General features: G+C 46.6%; 1 protein-coding gene across 1 annotated transcript in view; it reads right to left on the bottom strand.

Annotated features, from left to right (window-relative positions):
- KLHL42 (kelch like family member 42) overlaps positions 1 to 17,738 on the bottom strand; it is a 36,026-nt gene extending 18,288 nt beyond the window's left edge. The window contains exons 1-2 of the mRNA XM_006278077.3: positions 16,770 to 17,738; positions 7,596 to 7,789 (exon numbers count right to left, since the gene is read on the bottom strand). Coding sequence (XP_006278139.1) covers positions 7,596 to 7,789; positions 16,770 to 17,617 — 1,042 coding nt within the window. The 5' untranslated portion in view covers positions 17,618 to 17,738. The remainder of the gene's footprint in view (positions 1 to 7,595; positions 7,790 to 16,769) is intronic.
- Between the last annotated feature and the right edge of the window lie 1,385 nt (positions 17,739 to 19,123).

Raw genomic sequence — 19,123 nt, 5'->3', positions numbered from 1 at the left:
ACTCATCTATTACTTATATTTATGTGATTTATCTGCAGCCCTTCCCAACAGAGGCTCAGGACAGCTTACAGTAAGAGTAACCAAACAACCTAAAAGGGCAACTCGCATAAATAAAACAAAGTACCAACACAAAGCAAAACTAAACAAAGCTGAGATCCACTAGACAATGTCTTGACTTAGTTTGGTTGCTAAATGCATGTCCAAATAGAAAGATCTTGCAGTGCTTCCAAAAGATGTGGTAGGCCTCAAAAAGCAAGCACTTGCAGAGCTGAGGACCTGCTGCTGAAAATGACTTCACCGAGAGGACTCTGCATACTGATAGGACTTGTAGGTGGTTGTCAGTTTCTGGACAGTTTTCAAAGGCAGGGTGCACAAAGTGCAGTAGTCCAGCCTTTAGGTTACAAAGGCATGGATGATAATGACCTCCTCACCATATGGAGTTGGTGAAATGTGCTCCTAGCAATAGCTACCACCTGAAAACCCACATGCAGCAGAGGATCCAGCAGTACCCCAAGGCTGCAAACCTGAGTAACAAGGGGAGGCTTAATCCCATCAATGATAGATGTCCCAGGACCACCCAAGTCAAGTGGCCTGCCCATCATTATCACCTCTCTCATCTAGATTCAGTTTTAATTTACTTGCATCCAGTCCCCAACTATAGCCAGGCACTGGGAAAGGACTGAGACTATGTGGCCAGGGTCAGTAGAGCTGGGTGTCATCAGTATACTGATGGTATCTCACTGCAAATCTCCACATGACCTCACTCACTGACCTCATATACACATTGAGCAGGACAGGCAGCAAGATGGAGCCCTGGGAGACCCCACAGAAGAGGTCCCAAGAGGCTGACAAGCATCTGCCCAGCATCAGCCTCTGGGATCTCCCTGCTAGGAAAGAGTGGAGCCAATTTAGAGTTGTCTTATGAATCTTCACCAGATCATGTAAATATTTTATTAGCACCTTGTGGGCAACTATATGAAAGACCACTGAAAGATCAAGTAAGATCAGCAGGACACAATTTTTCTTGTTGATTTCTAGGCAACGATCATCAACCAAAGCCACAAATGCAGTCTCTGTGCTATATCCAGGATGAAAGCCAGACTGACAGAGGTGCAGAAAACCAGATGTATCTGGAGCTGTTGGGTGACTACCTGTTAAATGATCTTCCACAAAAAGGGCAGGTTGGATACAAAGAGATAATTGGATGGGGGATCAACATCAAGCGATTACTTCTTGAAAAAGGGCCAATCAATTGAGTTCATCTGGTACACTGGCCTCCCAAAGGGCAGTGACAACCCCTGCCAGTAGTGCCCCGAGTCTCCCCCAGCTGGTGTTTACAAGTAAGGACAGGCACTGGTCTAGTTCACAAGTGGTTGTGCTCAACCCTCTAAGCATATCCTCCACAGTGGTGGGTGATAGCAATTTAAAACAATCCATATAAACAGGACAAGACTGAGCTTCCTCAACCTCAGATTCTGACTCTGCAGCAAAACTGGTGGTTCCCAAACCATGCCCGATACAGGCAGATATAAAAAGGACCAGTCAGAGAGCTTTTGATGGGTCTGAATGAATCAAGTCAGCAGGGCCTGATCATCTTTATCCCAGGGTACTGTAAAAAACTGGCAAAGAAGATCTCATAGCCTTGGCAATAATATTTATGAAGTCAGGGGAGATTGGCAAGGTATGAAAGGACTGGAAATAGAGCCAATGTAGTGCTCCTCTTCATAAAAGGCAAAGAGGAGGACCTGGGGAACTACTGACCAGTTAGCCTCATCTCAATACCTGGGAAGTTAATGAAATATATTATAAGGAAGTTCATTTGCATGAATCTGGGGAAGCAAAGGCTGACCATGAACAGGCAGCATGGACTAACTATGAACTACCGCCTTCTTCAATAGCTAGCTGGATGGTTGAAGGGAACGCCATGCATACAATGTATCTGGACTTCAGAAAGGCTTTTGACAAAGTCTCGCAGGACCTTCTCATTAAAAACTTGGATAAATGTGGGCTAAACAAAACTACAAGATGATAAGAAAACTGTCTCAATAGCCACAAACAAAGGGTAATTATAAATGGATCCATGTCAGAATAGCAGAAGGTTTAGAGTGGAGTCCTATAAGGGTTTGTTCTAGGCCCAGTGCTGTTCAGCAAAAGTTAATTAATGATTTGGATTCTGGAATTAAAAGCTTCTTGAGAAAATCTGCAACTGACATGAAACTGTGAAGGACTGCAAACTTGTTGAAGGACAGCAGCACAATTCAGAAGGATCCTGACAGAATGAAAAGCTGTGCTGGAATTAATAGTCTGAAGTTCAATACAAATACAAAGCACTACACCTCAGGAAGAATCATCAAAAACACAAACATAAAATGGGTGTTAATAGGCTGGATGGCAGCACTACAGAGAAGGATCAGGGAGCCTTGGTGCATCACAGACTCAATATGAGCCTGCAGTGTGATGCAACCATACAAAAGGTGAAAGAGGTCTTGGGCTCCATCAATAGAAGCATTAGATGTAAAACACTGAAGGTGATAGTGCCTTCTTACTTGGCACTGGTTATGACTCGTTCACAGTACTGTGTACAGTCTGGGACTCCACATTTTAAAAAGAACACGGAGAAGAGAGAGAGGGTACAGAGGCAGGCAACAAGAATGATCAAGGGCTTAGAAGGTAAACCATATGAGAGGTTAAAGGAAATAGGCATCTTCAACTCACACTTGCTTAAGAGAGGATATGATAGCAGTCTTCAAATATGTGAAGGACTACCAAGAAGGGCTGCCTTTCCTCTCTAGATGTAGAGAGCAGGATACAAACCAATGGTTTGAAGTTCCAGCAAAGGAGATTAAGACTGGATATCAGAAAGTGCGTCTTCATTGTTAGAACAGTGAGGCAGTGGAACAGACTGCCTAGGGAAGATGTGGATTTTGCATCACTGGAGTGTTCAAAAAGAGATTGGATAAACACTGCTCGGAGATGATCTAGGAGTAGTTGTGCCTATGCTCTGTGTGTGCCAATTGCTCAGAAGAAATATTTTTCCCTCCTGTTGCTATGTCAGACTTTTTTTTTTTTTTTTTTTTTTACCTCATGTCAGATTTTTTCTGGCCTTGTTCAAAAGCAGTGGGTGTTGGCCACAGCCAATGCTGGGGATTTTGACTGGGGTGTGCCAATGCTCTTACTGAGACTAAAACCTGGAGGTTCCTGATTAGAGAGTCTTGCCCATCTGTTCAGGGTCTGACCAATTTCCATATTTAGTACCAAAAAGGAATTTTACCACGGTCAGATTGGCATGGACTGTGGGGGTTTTGCCTTTCTCTATAGTGGAGGCCATGGCCCTCTTCCTCAGATCTCTCAAGCAGATTTTAAGAACTGTCATAGCAGCAAGATGTCAGCCACAGTTGTCCTCCTGCTTTACCTGTGGCAGGTTATGGTGCTATGTTTTGTGGCTGTCTCACAAGAACATAGGTGTGGTTTTAGTAGTAGGTTAGACAAGCATTTGCTTAGGATGGTTTGGATAAGGATGATCTGGGCTCTGGCAGGGGGTTGGACTAGATGACCTCCAGAGGTCCCTTCTATTCCTCCCTTCCTATGAGTCTATGATTCTGTCTAAAAAATAGGTGGCAAATTCCTCACAGAGTACTGAACTGGACTCAATTTCTGGGCAGAGACAAACTGGATTAACCAGTCCGTTCACCACTTGGAACAGTTCTGCTGGATGACACTGTACAAATGAAGTGACAGTGGAGAAAAATGGCTTCTTTGCTGCTGCTACTGCCGTACCACAGTCCTTTACGAGAGATCTATGCTTTAATTGGTCAGCTTCAGCATAGATGGAGAGCCACCTACACTCCAGCTGCTTACCCTCCATCTGAAGCTGACTCCATTACCCTGTGTACCAAGGGGGTCTGTGCCACGACAGTGGTGGGAGACTTGGGTGCCACTATCCAAGGTCAGTAGGTTATTCCACAGATCAACCAGGCCATCAATAGATTTGGCATCAGTGACTGCATCTTCATCCATGCCCTATTAAGACAGCTGCTCTCGTTTGGAATAGCACAGCTAGAAAACCTAACACAACGCATATTAGAGCCAGAGTTGTCCCTGGTCACTCATTTGAGACTACAGAATGCACTTCCACAGCCTTTCCTTAGATGACACAAGACTCTTTTCTTAGACAAATATTTACATCATAAATGGAATGACATAAAAAGAGAGGTGAAAGTTTATTGCTTGCTTGTTTGCCTTTGCCCACACTGCCATTTCCTCCCCCCGCCACCACCTCCATTCCTGTCTTTAAATTCAAATCGCTCTTCTTTTTATACACTGCTCTGGGCATGCCCTTTCACAGCACCTGATGAAGTGAGCTTGGGCTCACAAAAGCTTATAGTATACATCTCTGATTTAGTTACTCTGTAAGATGCCAATCTACCCTATTGTCATGTGATAAAAATACCCACCCACATTCCTCTGAGCTAAGCAACCTCTTTGTTGCAGGGAGCAGGAGAAAGAGTGAAAAAAATACCATTAAATCCATTAGAGGCTGTCATGGCGGGGTCCTCGCGGAGGGCCATGATCTCCTCGAGGCCCTCTCACCGTGCTACTCCGGCCCGAGGGCACCCTCCATTCTCGCCTGCCACGTCTTGATCGAATATGTAATAGGGAGGCTGCCTTGTGTTTCCTCGGGCCTGTCAGCTCCGGGACCCCTCGTGGGTCTCCCCGTACAATGGGCGCTACCCAAGCGCCCTAGCCTTATGGGCTATGCGTGGCTCCTACCTCCCCTGATACCACGCCCCAAGCCTTGCAGATGTAATAGACGTTGTCCGGTCTATACGCCCGCTTCCCGGGCCTCCTCTCTAATGTGGCCCACTCTGGGCTCCCTCTCTCGTGCCCAGCCTCTTGCTGGGACTCTCGTCTGGCCCACTCTGGGCCTCCCCTGCCGGTGTGGTTCCGCTCCGGGACTCTCTAGCGGGCCTCCGGTCCTATGGGCCAACCGCACGGATACCCTCCCTGACTCTGGCTCCCCGCGCTGCTACTCCCTGTCTTCTCAGGGGCAACTGCAGCGCCCTGCCTTGGTCTGAGGGGGATTGCCGCACTAGCCTGCGGCCAGGCTCGCTATGCCCGTGCGCCCACACTGGGCTACTCAACAAAGCAGAATGGCATTCCCCATCTCTGGGGCTCGCCTACTCAACAAAGCACAATGGCGTTCCCCCTCTCTGGGGCTCGCCGCGCCCGCACTGGGCTGCTCAATAATACACAATGGCGTTCCCCCTCTCTGGGGCTCGCCGCGCCCACACTGGGCTACTCAGTATGGCCCCGCTCTCTAGGGCTGCTCAGTATGGCGCTCCCCCCTTCTCTGGCGCTCGCCGTGCCCCCACTGGGCTACTCAGTAATACCGCCCCTTTCCTGGGGCTGGGGGCTATGATCCCCCACACGCAATCCGGGGTCTCGGTCCCCGTCCGCAACCTACGGGCTGCGCCCGCGACCCACTGGCCATGCTCCTCACCGCCAGCTGCTCGCGCAGTGGCGTGCGAGCTGCGCCTTCCCTGGCGCTATACAGATAATGCGCCCTCTTGGTGCTAGGGCGCCCCACACTCTCTGGGGTCCCTGTCGCAACCTACGGGTTGCGCCCGCGACCCACTGGCCGCGCTCCTCGCCGCCAGTTGCTCGCGCAGTGGCGTGCGAGCTGCGCCTTCCCTGGCGCTATGACAATAATGCGCCCTCGTGGCGCTAGGGCACCCCACACTCTCGGGGGTCCCTGTAATTGAGGCCTCCTCCAACCCCTACAGCCTCACCCAAGCCTCCGGGTGTAACAACACAACGCAAAACCACAAGCCCCTAGGCTGTAACACAAATGCAAGCCGCAAGCCCATAACTCATCATCATAGCTCAAGCCTCCAGGGCTATCATGAGCTGCACTTGCAACTTAGGCTCCTTCCCATATCTCAGCCAAGGGAGCTCCTGCCTCTCCGGCTGCTGGCAGAGAGCTGCCAGCCTGGCCTCAGCCCTGAGCTTTATAAGGGCCAGGCCCTGCCTCCTACAGGCAGCTGGCTCTGCTTGGCTGCTCCACCAACCCGCAGCTGCGCTCATTACCTGAGCCAGCCTCAGCTGGACTCGTCATGTCAGGCCAGGGCGCGCTCACTTGCTCCCTGGCGGTTTCTCCACTCTAGGAGCAGGGGCACCGAGGTGCCCTGCGACAGAGGCCTTTCTAAATAGATTTAATTTACTTGTGAAGTACTGGAACACTACAGCAAAAGGCACAACTGAAAACCCTTATGCAGACAATGAGAAATGCTGAATGTTCATGTTTTCCAGCACAGCTCCAATAGACTAGGTAGTAAATGCATCTGTCCCTCACCCATAGATCCCAAGTGATGACATCAGCAGCACTGCATATGACATTACAAGACACAGGATGGCAATCCAACACTGGGCAGCTGGGGCAGGGAGGGCAAAAACTGAGTTTTTAGTTAACTGTATCACACTAAAAGAGAATTGTTCTTATTTCCTTGAAACAACAGAGGAAATGCTGGCTTGTTACAGTTAAAAGATGAATCAAAATGTACTTAGATTATAAATCAGTAACTATCTGCAATCTTCAATCACCAAGAGAATACATTAAAAAAAGGAAACCAATGTTTTTATCTGAGACCTGTGTTTCTCCTGCAACTACCAGCATCTAAAAAGGAGAATTACTGGATTATACTCTTGGTTGTAATTAAAGATATGGGGACATCAGTAATTACAGAAAAACAAACAAACCCTAAATTCAAGTGTTGGTACAGCAATATGGGAATATTTTGTTTTAAAAAGTACAGTTTGACAAGCATAATTGTGATACCCAAAGCTGGACTCTTTAAAAGTGACTAATCTTTAAAAGTCAGAAAACTGATTTTAAACTCTGGATGTCAATTTTTTGCTACCCAAGTGATTTGCCTTCAGTTATTTTTAATGTTTTCTTACAAAGCTTTCCACTTCACTTGGAGGAAGAATGAAACTTTATTAGTAGGGGTCTAAGTCAAGGGGGCCACCTGCCGATTTCACAGGCAGACTACAGGCCAGGCAACCATTTTCAAGGGCGGAGTATAGCGCCTGCCCCCCTCCCCCCTAATTGGCCAAGGGGGCCCAGTGGCCCTGCCCTTCACTGCAGATTGGCTATGAAGGCTGTCCATCACATAGCTCTGCCCCAGCTGCTGATTGGTCAGGAGGGCTGCCCATCATGTGGCCCCACTCTTACACCGATATATAGCAGGGGGCGGGGCCATATGACGGACAGCCCTCACAGCCAATCAGCAGTGAGGGACAGGGGCAGCAGGAATCTTGTTATGCTGGCAGCCCCTCTCCCTCCTTTCCCCCTGACAGGCTGTGTGGCCTGGCCACAGCAGCCGTAAGGACGGTTGGCTCCCCAGAGGGAGGCAGCATTTTATTTTCAGTGAGTGGTTTGCTTTTTTCAAGGAGCCTACTAAAAGCATGGATCCTGTGCTTTATCATGGGGACTGCCTGAAATTGCAGTTTCCACAAAAATCACGGAATTGAGATTCCATAGGTCCCTATTTATTAGTGAAGAAACTGACTGTGGTTTTAAAAACAGTATGTCCTACCTCGTGAAGTGTATCCTCCAATGATGTAGATCTTGCCTTTGCACTCACAAGCTGAGAATTCTGCAAGAGGGTTTGGCATAGAGGCCACGAAATTCCACCAGTCATGCTCTGGGTTGTAACATTCCACATTGGAAAGGGATTGACCACCAACAGCATAGAGCTTCCCATTTACAGCCAAAAGCTTAAAATTGGACCTAGAAGAGACAGATCAGAGCACCGAAAACTAAAGGAAAGAAAATTATTTTCACCAAGGCTCCAACAGACCATCATCACTTCAAGCCTGTTCCATCACCTCGTATATTATACTGTCTGAACTGTTTTGTCCATATCCAAAGTACATTGTAAGCTGCTTGGGCCAGGGACTGTGTGCTTCATATTTGTACAGGGCTCAGCATACTAATGACATTCAGGAAATAAATAATTATGGTGACTGTTACATATGTTATATACTTAGATTTCAATTCATTACAGTTCAAACTTTACTTAGTCACTGCGTCCAATAACAATCTAGTACTTCAGCACTTTATATTTGTCTACTCTGTTGTAAAGGACCTTGATAGTGGCTGGGAAAATGCACACAAATGCACATAAATACCATCACTAATAGGTTTATTTCAGTCATAACTCCTACAGTTTCATTAAAGAGCAGATTAACATGTGTACTGGCCATAGTCTCTAATATCATGCCTCTTCAGCTACTCTACTTAATAAAAGATTTATTTTGACAAAAGACACAGAGACTTAGCATCTCCTGTCTATTTTTCTCCCTTAATTTTTATCACCATAGCCATCGCCCATCCAGTCAAGGCTACCTGTATGTTTAGGATGCTGAACTCAGCAGACCAATGTAACTGTCTGGATGCAAAGAGCACCAACATTATTTTTCTTTCCCGCTACTTCACTGTGCTCTGTGCATTCAGCAAGCTGCACAAGTGAAACATATGAAAGATTTCAGTGTAATTTTGCAGACTTGTGCCTTCAAGAGAGCACAAGAGTAACTCTCCATACACCAGGGAAAAAAGGGAGATAGTAAGATGCTTTAAAAAGTGAGAAAAAGGGGCAAAATGATAAGGAGGGTCCAGAATGGCATCTATTCATAATGAGACTGCTTCTTGAGAACTACTTTTGATTCAAATCCACCAATTTTACTTAGTTAACACTCCTAATGACTGACAGGAGAAAATGTAACCTTCTTTGCTGCAATGAGCACACAGCCAATGAAATGCTCCATTCAAGCCTGAAAGACAACTGGTGGATTATCCATGTGTTGGTCCTTTGCAGAGAGAATAATTTCATCAGCGTGAGCATGAGGTCCCAAGTCAGTGGAACTGTGCCTAAGTAGTTTTGCAGGATTGTGTCTGAACAGAATGAACTTGCCTAGCAGCAGACTGTCCTGCAATGTTTTGTATTAAATATATTTGGGGAAAAAACCTCTCCGTTCCAGATGGAAGCATTTTGTTCCCATCATCCTGAAGAGCTTTGGAAACTAAAATAAGTCTCTGATTGAATTAAATGCCTATAATTTGTTTTTTGCTGACATTTATGATTAGGTCACTCTGTGCATCTTCACTTTATAGTAATTATGTTTTCCAGCTTGAAGAATCTGGACTAAAGATCCAATCAACAGTGAATATGAAATGAAAGAAATTACTTGCAAAAACATTGAGATTTTCAAAGAAACATACCTGTTTTAAAAGTTATGAGAGAGAAAAAATGCATGCATATGAACTAATGAAATTACTATGTCTAAGAGACAGTGGTCTTGAATGTAAATTACACGTTAAAAATTTAAGTTCATCCCTTAAAATTGATAAAATGTTAGTAAGTCTGTATGTTACCAAGGAGCCAGAGCAGAGCTTTCATCCTTTAAAATGAACTCACTTGTACTTTCATGAAAAGGCCAAGAAGTAAAGGCCAAGAAGTATTTTGGAAAGGTGGGTTTCAAGCCTCATTTTATAGATGGAAAATGCTAAGACAGAGAAAAATAATAATTGTTCAAGATGACAGAGTGTTAGAATGAGAATAAACGCCACATCTCCTAACCTAACCCTAACCATACTGATCATCAAAGAATATAGCCTCCTGCACCTTTTCCTGTATGGAGGTCACAAATACCTGATGGGTCACTGAAAACCTTGTTGCACATACATGGACAATTAACCTATGAATGATACATGATCCAAGTTTCAACTACTACTACTACTCTAAAAAAAATTAATCTAGGATTCATGTAAACTGTTTGAACAGTATAGCTTTTGGCACTGGTTAGCATGTTGCTCAGAAGACACACCTCATATATACAGAATTGAACAGCGGTGTTAACTAAACATTTGTTTTAATCGGAGGTAGCCAAAATTGGCAGGCACCAAACAACTTTTCTGAAAGGTTGACTCAAAATTTAATACATTAACTTAAACAACTTCTTTCTGCCACTTGCTACTTTATGCTAATTACAAGCCATTATATGCTAATTACATCAATTATTAATATGAAAAACTAATTTTAGGAAATGTTTAATATCTTTTTATTCTGTTTTAATGCATGTCAGGAGTTGAGAAGAAGGGAAAAAAGTACAATAAAAAGTTGAAAAATGGGTTTAGCTTATAAACAAGACAGGGAAGAAACATGGCTACAGTTTTCAAGGATATAAAAGGCTGCCCTAAAGAAAATGGTGATCAATTTTTCTCTACATCCACTGTGAACAGGACAGTAAGTAAGTGGGCAAATATTCGACATGAGAACTGTGGGTTATAAAATGCACATAAGGATTGTTAAGCACTGAAAAGGGGACCAAAGGGCACTGAGTAATCCTCATCTGGAGATTTTTAAGAACAGGTTATACAACCAACCGTCTATTGCAGGGATTTTCAATCTTTTCTAATAAGTGTAGCCCTGGCACCCAGACACAGAGTTGGGGGTGACACATGGCCCAACGCGGAGTGGGGGGGAGGAGGGAGTAGGTGACAGACACAGAGCATGGGGGAGGGAGGGGCAGGCAGCCAGATGCAGAGCGGTGGCACAGGGTGGTAGATGGCAGCAGCAGTGGCCATGTGCAAGCTCCCCCCACCCCACATCTGATCAGCTTGTGCGGTCTGCAGAGGGGCACCACTGCCCTCGCCCTGCCCTTGTCCTGCTCCTGGGAGACGGTGGCATGGGGTGGCGGGTGGCAGCACTCCATCCCTGTCTGTCCGTGCATACTCTCTAGGGCCTTCCCAAGTACCCTCTGGAGTACGAGTACCCCCAGTTGACAACGCCTGGTCTATGGCAGCCTATGTAAACTTGAGATCACCTCAGAGAGGGCAGGTGGATGCCTCAAGGATATCTAGACCTCTGAAATTCCATCCCAGCCCATGATTCAATTCAATGCCAAAGTTTAATACCTGCCCTCTTACCTTTACAGTTAAACAAATTTGCTTCAGTTGATTAAATCACAGGCATAAAGCCAACAGCATTTTAAGTTTCTCACATGAGGGTTTTGTCTATGCCCTTCAACAGTGTCATGTCTAATTGCATTCCTCATTTGGGCCAGGGGAGAGAGAGAGAAAGCCTGGTCGAAAAGCTTTCCAAATGGAAGCAGCCATTATCGGTTTCCCCCTTGATACATAGGATCTTGAGAGCAGGAATAAAAGTGGAAAAGCTCTGTCCGAAGTTGCTCTAGATTCACTGCTCTTTTCCTAGGAACAGCTCCTCTTGTCTTCGTGAAGAAGCCCTGCAGGTAGCAGCCACTCATGCCTAGATTGCTTACATAAGACTAGTTTTGTGCATGTGCATATTCCCTGGCTGGTATTTACAAGGGCCTGCCAGGGCGGAGATGTTTATTTCCTAGAAGAAAGACCCAGAACACCAAACGCTTGGAAACAAAATAAAAGTGGAACGTCCTGGGTCCTGGCTCGTGAGGCAAAAGATTTTAAAATAGCAGATTTCATTTGACAGTACAAGGTTAACTAAAATAAACAGCAAAAGGGATCCTGGGCCTGCACACAATGTGTTAATACAGTTATACCTCAATACCAGCTTGGTATGACCAGCTCTCCCCAGGTAGCAGCTGCAGTAGGCACCATCACAGCAGCTTGCTATGAGGTGGCAGCAGAGCTAACAATAGCCTCTTTGCATTGAACAAATGGCTACCCCAAGCAGAAGCAGACCTACACCTGAACATTTACTCCCAATTTTTTTTTCCATAGGGAATTTACATTAGAGTCTAGTAAATTAAACCAGTATACAGCCATACATTAGGGCCACTCTTTGGTTATGCTAGTGTAAAGGTGGCCTGTGCCCATACCCCCTGCTTAGCTCTGCACAATCTCCAAACATCCTTTTTGCCTTCCTCCCTTTAACAGAATGGACTTTATTTTACCATCTCAAGATCAAATTAATGTCTTTTCACACCAAATGATTTCTTTAAAGCATTCAGGTTAGTTTTGTGAAAATGATATTCATGTACAAAGAGTTCCTCCTGAACGATGAGATTAGACTAGTGATGCTCAGCCTTGTGGCCCCATGGGCCGAATGAGGGCCGTGGGGCTGATCCTCAGGCCAAATCACACCCTGTGCCACCTCCACCAGGTCATGCATACCAGGATTGTGCCCCAGGGGTCCCACACCACCTCTGCCCAGTCCCACATGTTGGAATTGGGCCCTAGGAGTCATCCCTCAGCCCTGCATGCCAGGATTGTATTCAAGCCTGCCCTGTAAACCTAATCTAATGGAAGGACCACAGCCTGCAGGACTCCCTATGAACCTGTGGGGCGTCCAGCAAACCAGATGCATAGGTGCCGGGGCCAGGCTGGGCCCCCAGGCCAGAGGTTGAGCACCTCTGGATTAGACCATACTTGCTACCTTTATAATGAGCACTGGGCTGGCAGTCAAGAAATAGGGGTTAAATTCCACAGGTTTCCTATATGTCCTTGAGGAGGTGTTTTACTCTGCCCTGTTTTTCAATCCCCCATCTAAAAAAAAAACCCTAGCAAATATTCAATACCTCTCTGCTGTTTCTTGTTTAAACTTAAACCATAACATGTTTGGGGAAAGGGCTGCCTTTTTCTTCTATGTTTGCATATTAGCAAGCACAATGGAGTTCTGGTACCTGGACAGGGACTTCTAGGTGGAGTGGTAATGCAAGAAGTATCAATTATTATCTGTAGGATTTATCATAAGTTCCAGAAGATATTTTAAGTGCAGGGAAATGTTTTTCTTACTCAGCACAATCAATTATCTTATTTCTTCAACTTTCTCTTTTCGTCACAATGTATATGGTTTCACACGGAGCAAACTCCAGATCCCATTGAAAGTCAACTGGAATCAACCCTCAACTTCATTGAGGACTACTGCCTTTCCTTCAGGATATGCAAGGCAGATCAATTGCTACGGATTCATTCTGTATATCAGAGAAACACACGACTGCGCATTCCAGGCAACGTGTTGGGACAACTTATCCTCTTTATCTGACTAGAGCTTCACAAAGTAAATACAGGAGGCTACCGTTCAAATTGCAACACCTCAGGACAAGGTTGAAGCGTTGCTTACATAAGGCAGTTTCTACCTATCTGAGATTCCATTTGAAAACACCACACAGAGCTTATCACATTCTGATCCCAAAATGTGAAAAAGCGATAAGGCAATGGTGGATGCTGCACTGTATCTTACAAGGAACTTTAATAAAAAAAAAAAAGCTATCTACACAATGCTAGAATTAAAAAGCCCATGGCATGTTTCTATAGAACAGGGGTTTGGCAGAGTTCCCTTGGCAAAAACTCCCTTTCCCTGTTGGTCTCAGTAGTACACATTCATTTACTGCCATCCTCCACTCTAGAGCCAGTCACTCTTCAATGTAGCTGTTTCTAGCTTAAAAGAAATAAAGATAAGAGACTACTGTAGGAATTACTCTCGTCAGTTGTGAAATTCTCCACTGCTACCAAAAGGGTATTTCTCAGGGGAGAACCCAACTATCAAGTTGCTTACAATGAATTTCTACAGTACCACAGGTGTGTATATATATATTTAAAAATAATGGATAATAAATATTTTAATACTTTTCTAATACACTGATCATACATCAAAAAGAAAAGAAAAGAAAAGAAAAGAAAAGAAAAGAAAAGAAAAGAAAAGAAAAGATGGCTGGCCAGGGATGGGGAAGCCCAGATGAAAAAGCCATGCTCACTGCACAGCAGAAGCAACCTGTGGAAGGGCATCTTTCCTGCTGTGCATATCTTACAACTGAAGGCATCAAACCTGCAGTTCTGCTCAGTGCTGAATCTCTTCACGTGTTGATGGAGCATGCACAGATTCCAGTGAAGTCAGTAATTTGCCTATATATGCAGGAGTCTGCTCCCATGGATGGAAATGCAAGATTAAGGCCTACTCAATCCTATTTACATGGCAAAGATCAGAATTCACTGGGGAATTATTTCCTGAAAAGTGATGAAAAAAATGTTTAGAATTCATGTTTAATTAGATCTATTCCTTATTGAACTAAGAATTTTAAAAAATCCTATGACTAACAAAAGCAAGTTGTGTGTCTACTAAAATAATCCAAGTTCTCAAGCATTTCTCACTGAGGACTGTTTACATGCTGGACTATTAAGACTGGAGTCCAGATGGGGGGTTTCCCCCCTGAAACCTGGTTTAAAACTCTTCAAAGTGTATATATTGGTAACCGTCGATCTCCTGATTCATGGTGTAGGTATAACTCTAGTCAGGTGCCTGATTAGTTCATTTGTGGCTGACAGGCCTAATTTGAGAGTGACGCAGATTGTTACAAGTTTTACAGATCCACGTGTTGTTCGACTTGGGAGTCCAAATTTACAGCTTCCTTCTTTCTTGCATTATTTTCATCCTCTGGATCAAAGCTGCTTCATGCTGAGCTGCACTCAGTGCCAGATGTTCCCTCCAGACTGGATGGGATTCTGTGCACTCTTCCCAGCTTTCTACATTGATGTTGAATGACTTTGTATAATTTTTGCACACGTTATGTACAGCCATACAGAACAACCCTGCTTCCTAGAGCCATCTCAAATCTCACTGTACAAAATGTTCTTGGGAATATGGTCTCCTCCCATTCTCCTGACACAGCAGAGCCATCACAACCTTCTTTTCTGGACAGTGTTTTCTAAGTGTGTCAGTCCTGCATGGTCCATCACCTCTGTTTGCCATTTTGTCTTCCCACATGATTTTCAGGATCTTGCACAATTGCTCAGGCTCCTGATGTACCTAGAATATGTAGTCCATGTTTCCAAACCATAAAGCAGGGATGACAGCAGGCAAATTTAATAGATTTGCATCTTCACCTTATCTGATAGTCTGCTGTTATTCTATGCATGTTTCTGTAATAGCCTGAAATTCTTAGCTGCTTTTCCGATTGTGTTTCTTTAGTCTGAAAGTCAAGATTCCTGATGATTGAAGAATCCAAGTAACAAAAGCTGTCAAAGACACTGAGAGATTTATCTGCCAGAGTGATGTCAGGCACTGGTTCTTCCACCCTTTGGTACATGATCATAGTCTTATTGAGAGGAATTTATGTTTTAACTAAATATATTAATTTCAACCAGGTGAATTAAAAGAAAAAGAAAGAACTTTCCCTTAACTGAAAAATACTGAATTCTATTGACTAATTCTAGTGACAACTAGAATGAAATTATGGTCTGCCCTACTTCAGTACATTTTTATAACTTAACAGGAACAAGCGGTAAGGTTGGAAGGAACCAAGTTCAGGATAGACAACCTTCTCAGAGAAATCTGACTGCAAACTCCCTAGATCAGAAACTGAAATGCATGCGTGTACAGAACCTAGCACAATATCTGACTGGAGCCTGCAATTACATGTACAATGAGCATAATAATTGGACTAGACGAGACTTAACTTTGACTAGAACTGGTTAGAAAATGATATTTCAGTTCCATGGGAAATTCTCACGTTTCACTTTAGTTTTTGGTCCAAATCAGAGTGCAATATCGAAATTTTCTACAGACTGGAAAGTCTGAAAATGTTGGCTATGAAACATCAAAATGCTTTGTTTCAATGAGATAACGCCAATATTTCATTGTGATAATGAGACATGACAACATATGAAATGTGTTAGCCAAAAAACAAATGAATAAAAGTGAAAACTGAAACCAAAGCATTTTGTCCCCAAAATTTTTAGTCATCAGAATAAGATGAGGAAACACTGCACCAGCTTGTCCAGGGAAAACCATCATTAAAACCAAGCTAGTTGGGGAAACCAATTTCAAAGTTAAGGAAACTGCAATTTCCAGTGGAAAACCGTTCTGTCCAAAATTCTAGCCTGCTGTGCTCCAAATGGTCTCTCATTGACACCAGCTGGATTTCTCCATGTGCAGATGGAAACCTGAGTACAGGAACAGAGGGTTACCGGGGTTGCCTTCACTATTCTACCTCAAAGTTCTATTTAAGAAAAAAAATCATGTTTAAAAGCTCGGTCCCACACAGCCTACTGGATTCTATCGGCCAGGGATGCTCTACCCCCGATGCCGTGTCATCTGGCCTATAGGGCTCCCCAAGAATCTGTGGGAAGACCTGCGTGCTGTGGCTGTGAATGCTAGTAAGCATGCAGAGCAGCACTGGTCCCAACTCCATCATGTGGGGGCCCCTGGAACTCAATCCTCTTGTATGGGACTGGGTAGAGGCAGCTCAGGCCCCATTCCTGGTGGGCAGGGTCCCATTTGAACCATGGATGGGCTCCATATTCTCATCTGGCCCATGGATCAAAAGGTTGAGCACTGCTACTATCAGGTAAATTCCTCATTGTTCAGCACCCCATGGAGCACCACTCACCCCAGCACAAAAGGAGGTGAGATGTGAATGACTAGGCTCAAAGTAATGGCAAACTGGTCCCTCTATTACTGGGTCCATGACTCCAGGGCATTTTTACCTCTAGCGTTGCCAATTCTTGTGATTTTTGGCGTTGTTCTTAAAGTCTATGCTTCCTATCACTGTGAAGCAGAATTCACCAAGCATTGGATAGTTCACCCACAATTAAAGAATGCAAAAAGCCTAGTTCTTTAAAATATATATAAAAGAAAGTGCTAGATTTTTCACATTCCCGAAGCCTAGACTTGAAGAACAATGCCCAAAGTCATGAGAGTTGGCAATACCGCCGCTAACGCACCGCTTGTACATGTTTGCAGGGGATGAGGCGGGATGGGGAGGGAGGTTACCTCTTCTGGTTCATGGACGCCCTCTGACTCCACTCATTCAAGCATGGATTGTAACAGTGGGCGGCCGAGATATCCTGGCTGGTGACACGGTAGCCCCCAACGATGAACAGGTAGTTGTCCAGTGTTGCCGCCCCATAACCGCGCACATTCACCAGGTCCGGAGGCAGATTGTTGGCCAGGGGCAGCCACTGCTGAGCCACCTCATCGTACCGCAGCATGGAGCCCGGCCCTTCCTCTTGCCGGGGCCGCCCCGCCAAGTCGCCCACGGCCACCAGGGTGGCGGCGCCCCGCATACGCCTCTGGGCCAGATGCTGGCGCAGGGCGGGTGGCAGCACCAGGCGGGCCTGCCACAGCACAGGGTGGTAGTGGGCAGCCATGAAGTCCAGGCAGGCCTCCTGCAGGTCCCGCAGGCCATAGAGCTGGGCCAAGCCGTGCAGCTGCAGGCAGTTGCCGAGGCGCACCTGGGAGCGCAGCAAGCGCAGCAGGGGGGTCACCTGCAGGTAGCAGGCGGCCTCCACCAGCTCCTGCAGCACCGGGCCGGGCTCACCCCCGCCGCCCTCTCCTTCCCGCTCCTGCTCCTGCTCCAGCCGCGCCAGGCAGGCCGTGCTGATGAAGTCCAGCACCAGCTCCAGCCCCCGCGCGCTCAGCCCGCCGCACAGCTGCTGCTCCGCCCGGCCCGGCGCCGCCTCCCGCATGCCCGAGCGGTACAGCGCGCGGAAGTAGTCGCTCTGCTCCACCAGCTTCCTCTTGCACACCGCATAGCTCCGCTCGCCCAGCCGGATCCGCACCGTCTCCTCCCCGACCGCCTCCGCCTCCTCCCGCCACCCCGTCGCCTCCGCGCCCGACATTGCTGCGCCCGAGCCCCGACACTGCAGGCGGGGCGCGGCGGGGCGGGGAGGCGGCCTCCGCCCCGAGCGGCGGGAAAGGCCCGAAAAAGGCAATGCTGCTTCCCCGCGCGGCCCGCCCTCGCTCTGCCCCGGGCGGGGCTCTGGGACTAGGCTCCGCGCGCACCCCGCCCGCCTCACAGTCACACCGCCTCTCTCGCGCACGAATTCCCACGCACATTTTCTGTCTCACGCTCATATGTTCTTGCAATCACACATTTCTCTTACACACATACACTTTCTCTCTCACTTGCACATGTTCTCACACTCGTTCTGTCTCTCTCATGCACGTTCAAAACATCTAGTGAAGTCCAGCAAGTGCAAGCTGCACAGCTCCTCTTCTAGAGAGGTGGTTTGCCTGTGAGTCCAAAGCCAGCCTAAGAACAGAAGATTTCCCATCGACTGGCTCAGCCCCTAGGTTCATCTCACCCTGTCTCCCTCATGACCTCCGGTCAGCCTCCTCCTGGCCCTGGCCAAGCTGGCCGTGTACCTGACCATGAAGGAGGCTCTGGCCAGGAGGGTCCCCAGGGACTCTGGGGCTGCTTTCCTCACCTTGCTTTGCTCCCATCTCCAAGCAGAGTATCACTAGTCAGTGTCCACTTGCTCCTTGGACTCATTTGAAGGCCAGTGGGCACTGTCTGGTGTGCTCTGCTTGGTGTCCCCACTCAGCACGGTTGTTTTGAACTTCTGAGCCGCACTCCCCTCCCTGTTTTTTCATTATTTGTCCCAAGAAATCTGTTGTCCCCTTTTCCTGTAGCCTCCCCGCCTAAGGGAGGCCAATGAGAGACTTGGTAGGCTGGGCCTATGTGTTTTAAAGGGTGACACGTAGGCCTGTGGGACCTCCTCCTGGCCCTAGCCAAGCTCGCAATGTATCTCACCAGGGAAGAAGATCTGGCCAAAAGGACCTCTGGGGACTGCAGGGCCACTTTCCTGTCCCTGGTCTGATCCCATCTCCCAGCCTAGTATTGCTGAGCAGTGTCTACTGGCTTCTACTTGCTCAAGGGCCAGTGGGCACTGTCCGGTGTGCTCTGCTCGGTGTTCCCCCTTGGTGCACTCTTTGGGTGCATCTATACATGCATATTAACACAGTACAATAAACTCCGGTACTTATTGCACCTGAGTTTATTGTTCCAGGCACACCATTTGCACACGTGCCCAGGATTGTAGCACATTGAGCCAGGTTGGAGCAGCCCCAGATAGCAGGGACCCCAGCTGGGAGGGTCAGCGTGCTGCAGAGGGGCTGGCTGGAGCACAAGGGTGCCTCAGCACAGGTCTAGCTGGCAGACAGCCTCCTCACTGAAGTATCCTCACACCCCAGCCAGCTGAGGCAGCATCTACACATTCACTGCTGCAGAGTTTTTTATTCCACAACAGGATAGTACCTGTAAATATTTACAAGTACTATCCTGCTACTGAGTAAATTAGTTTACTGCAGCCTAATTGGGCGGGCATGTGTAGATGCTGAGGTGT

This window comes from Alligator mississippiensis, chromosome 4, assembly GCF_030867095.1.
Source record: "Alligator mississippiensis isolate rAllMis1 chromosome 4, rAllMis1, whole genome shotgun sequence".
In the NCBI taxonomy this organism is placed as follows: domain Eukaryota; kingdom Metazoa; phylum Chordata; order Crocodylia; family Alligatoridae; genus Alligator; species Alligator mississippiensis.
Note: the sequence above shows the minus strand (reverse complement) of the source record. Positions and strands in the feature narration are given on the sequence as shown.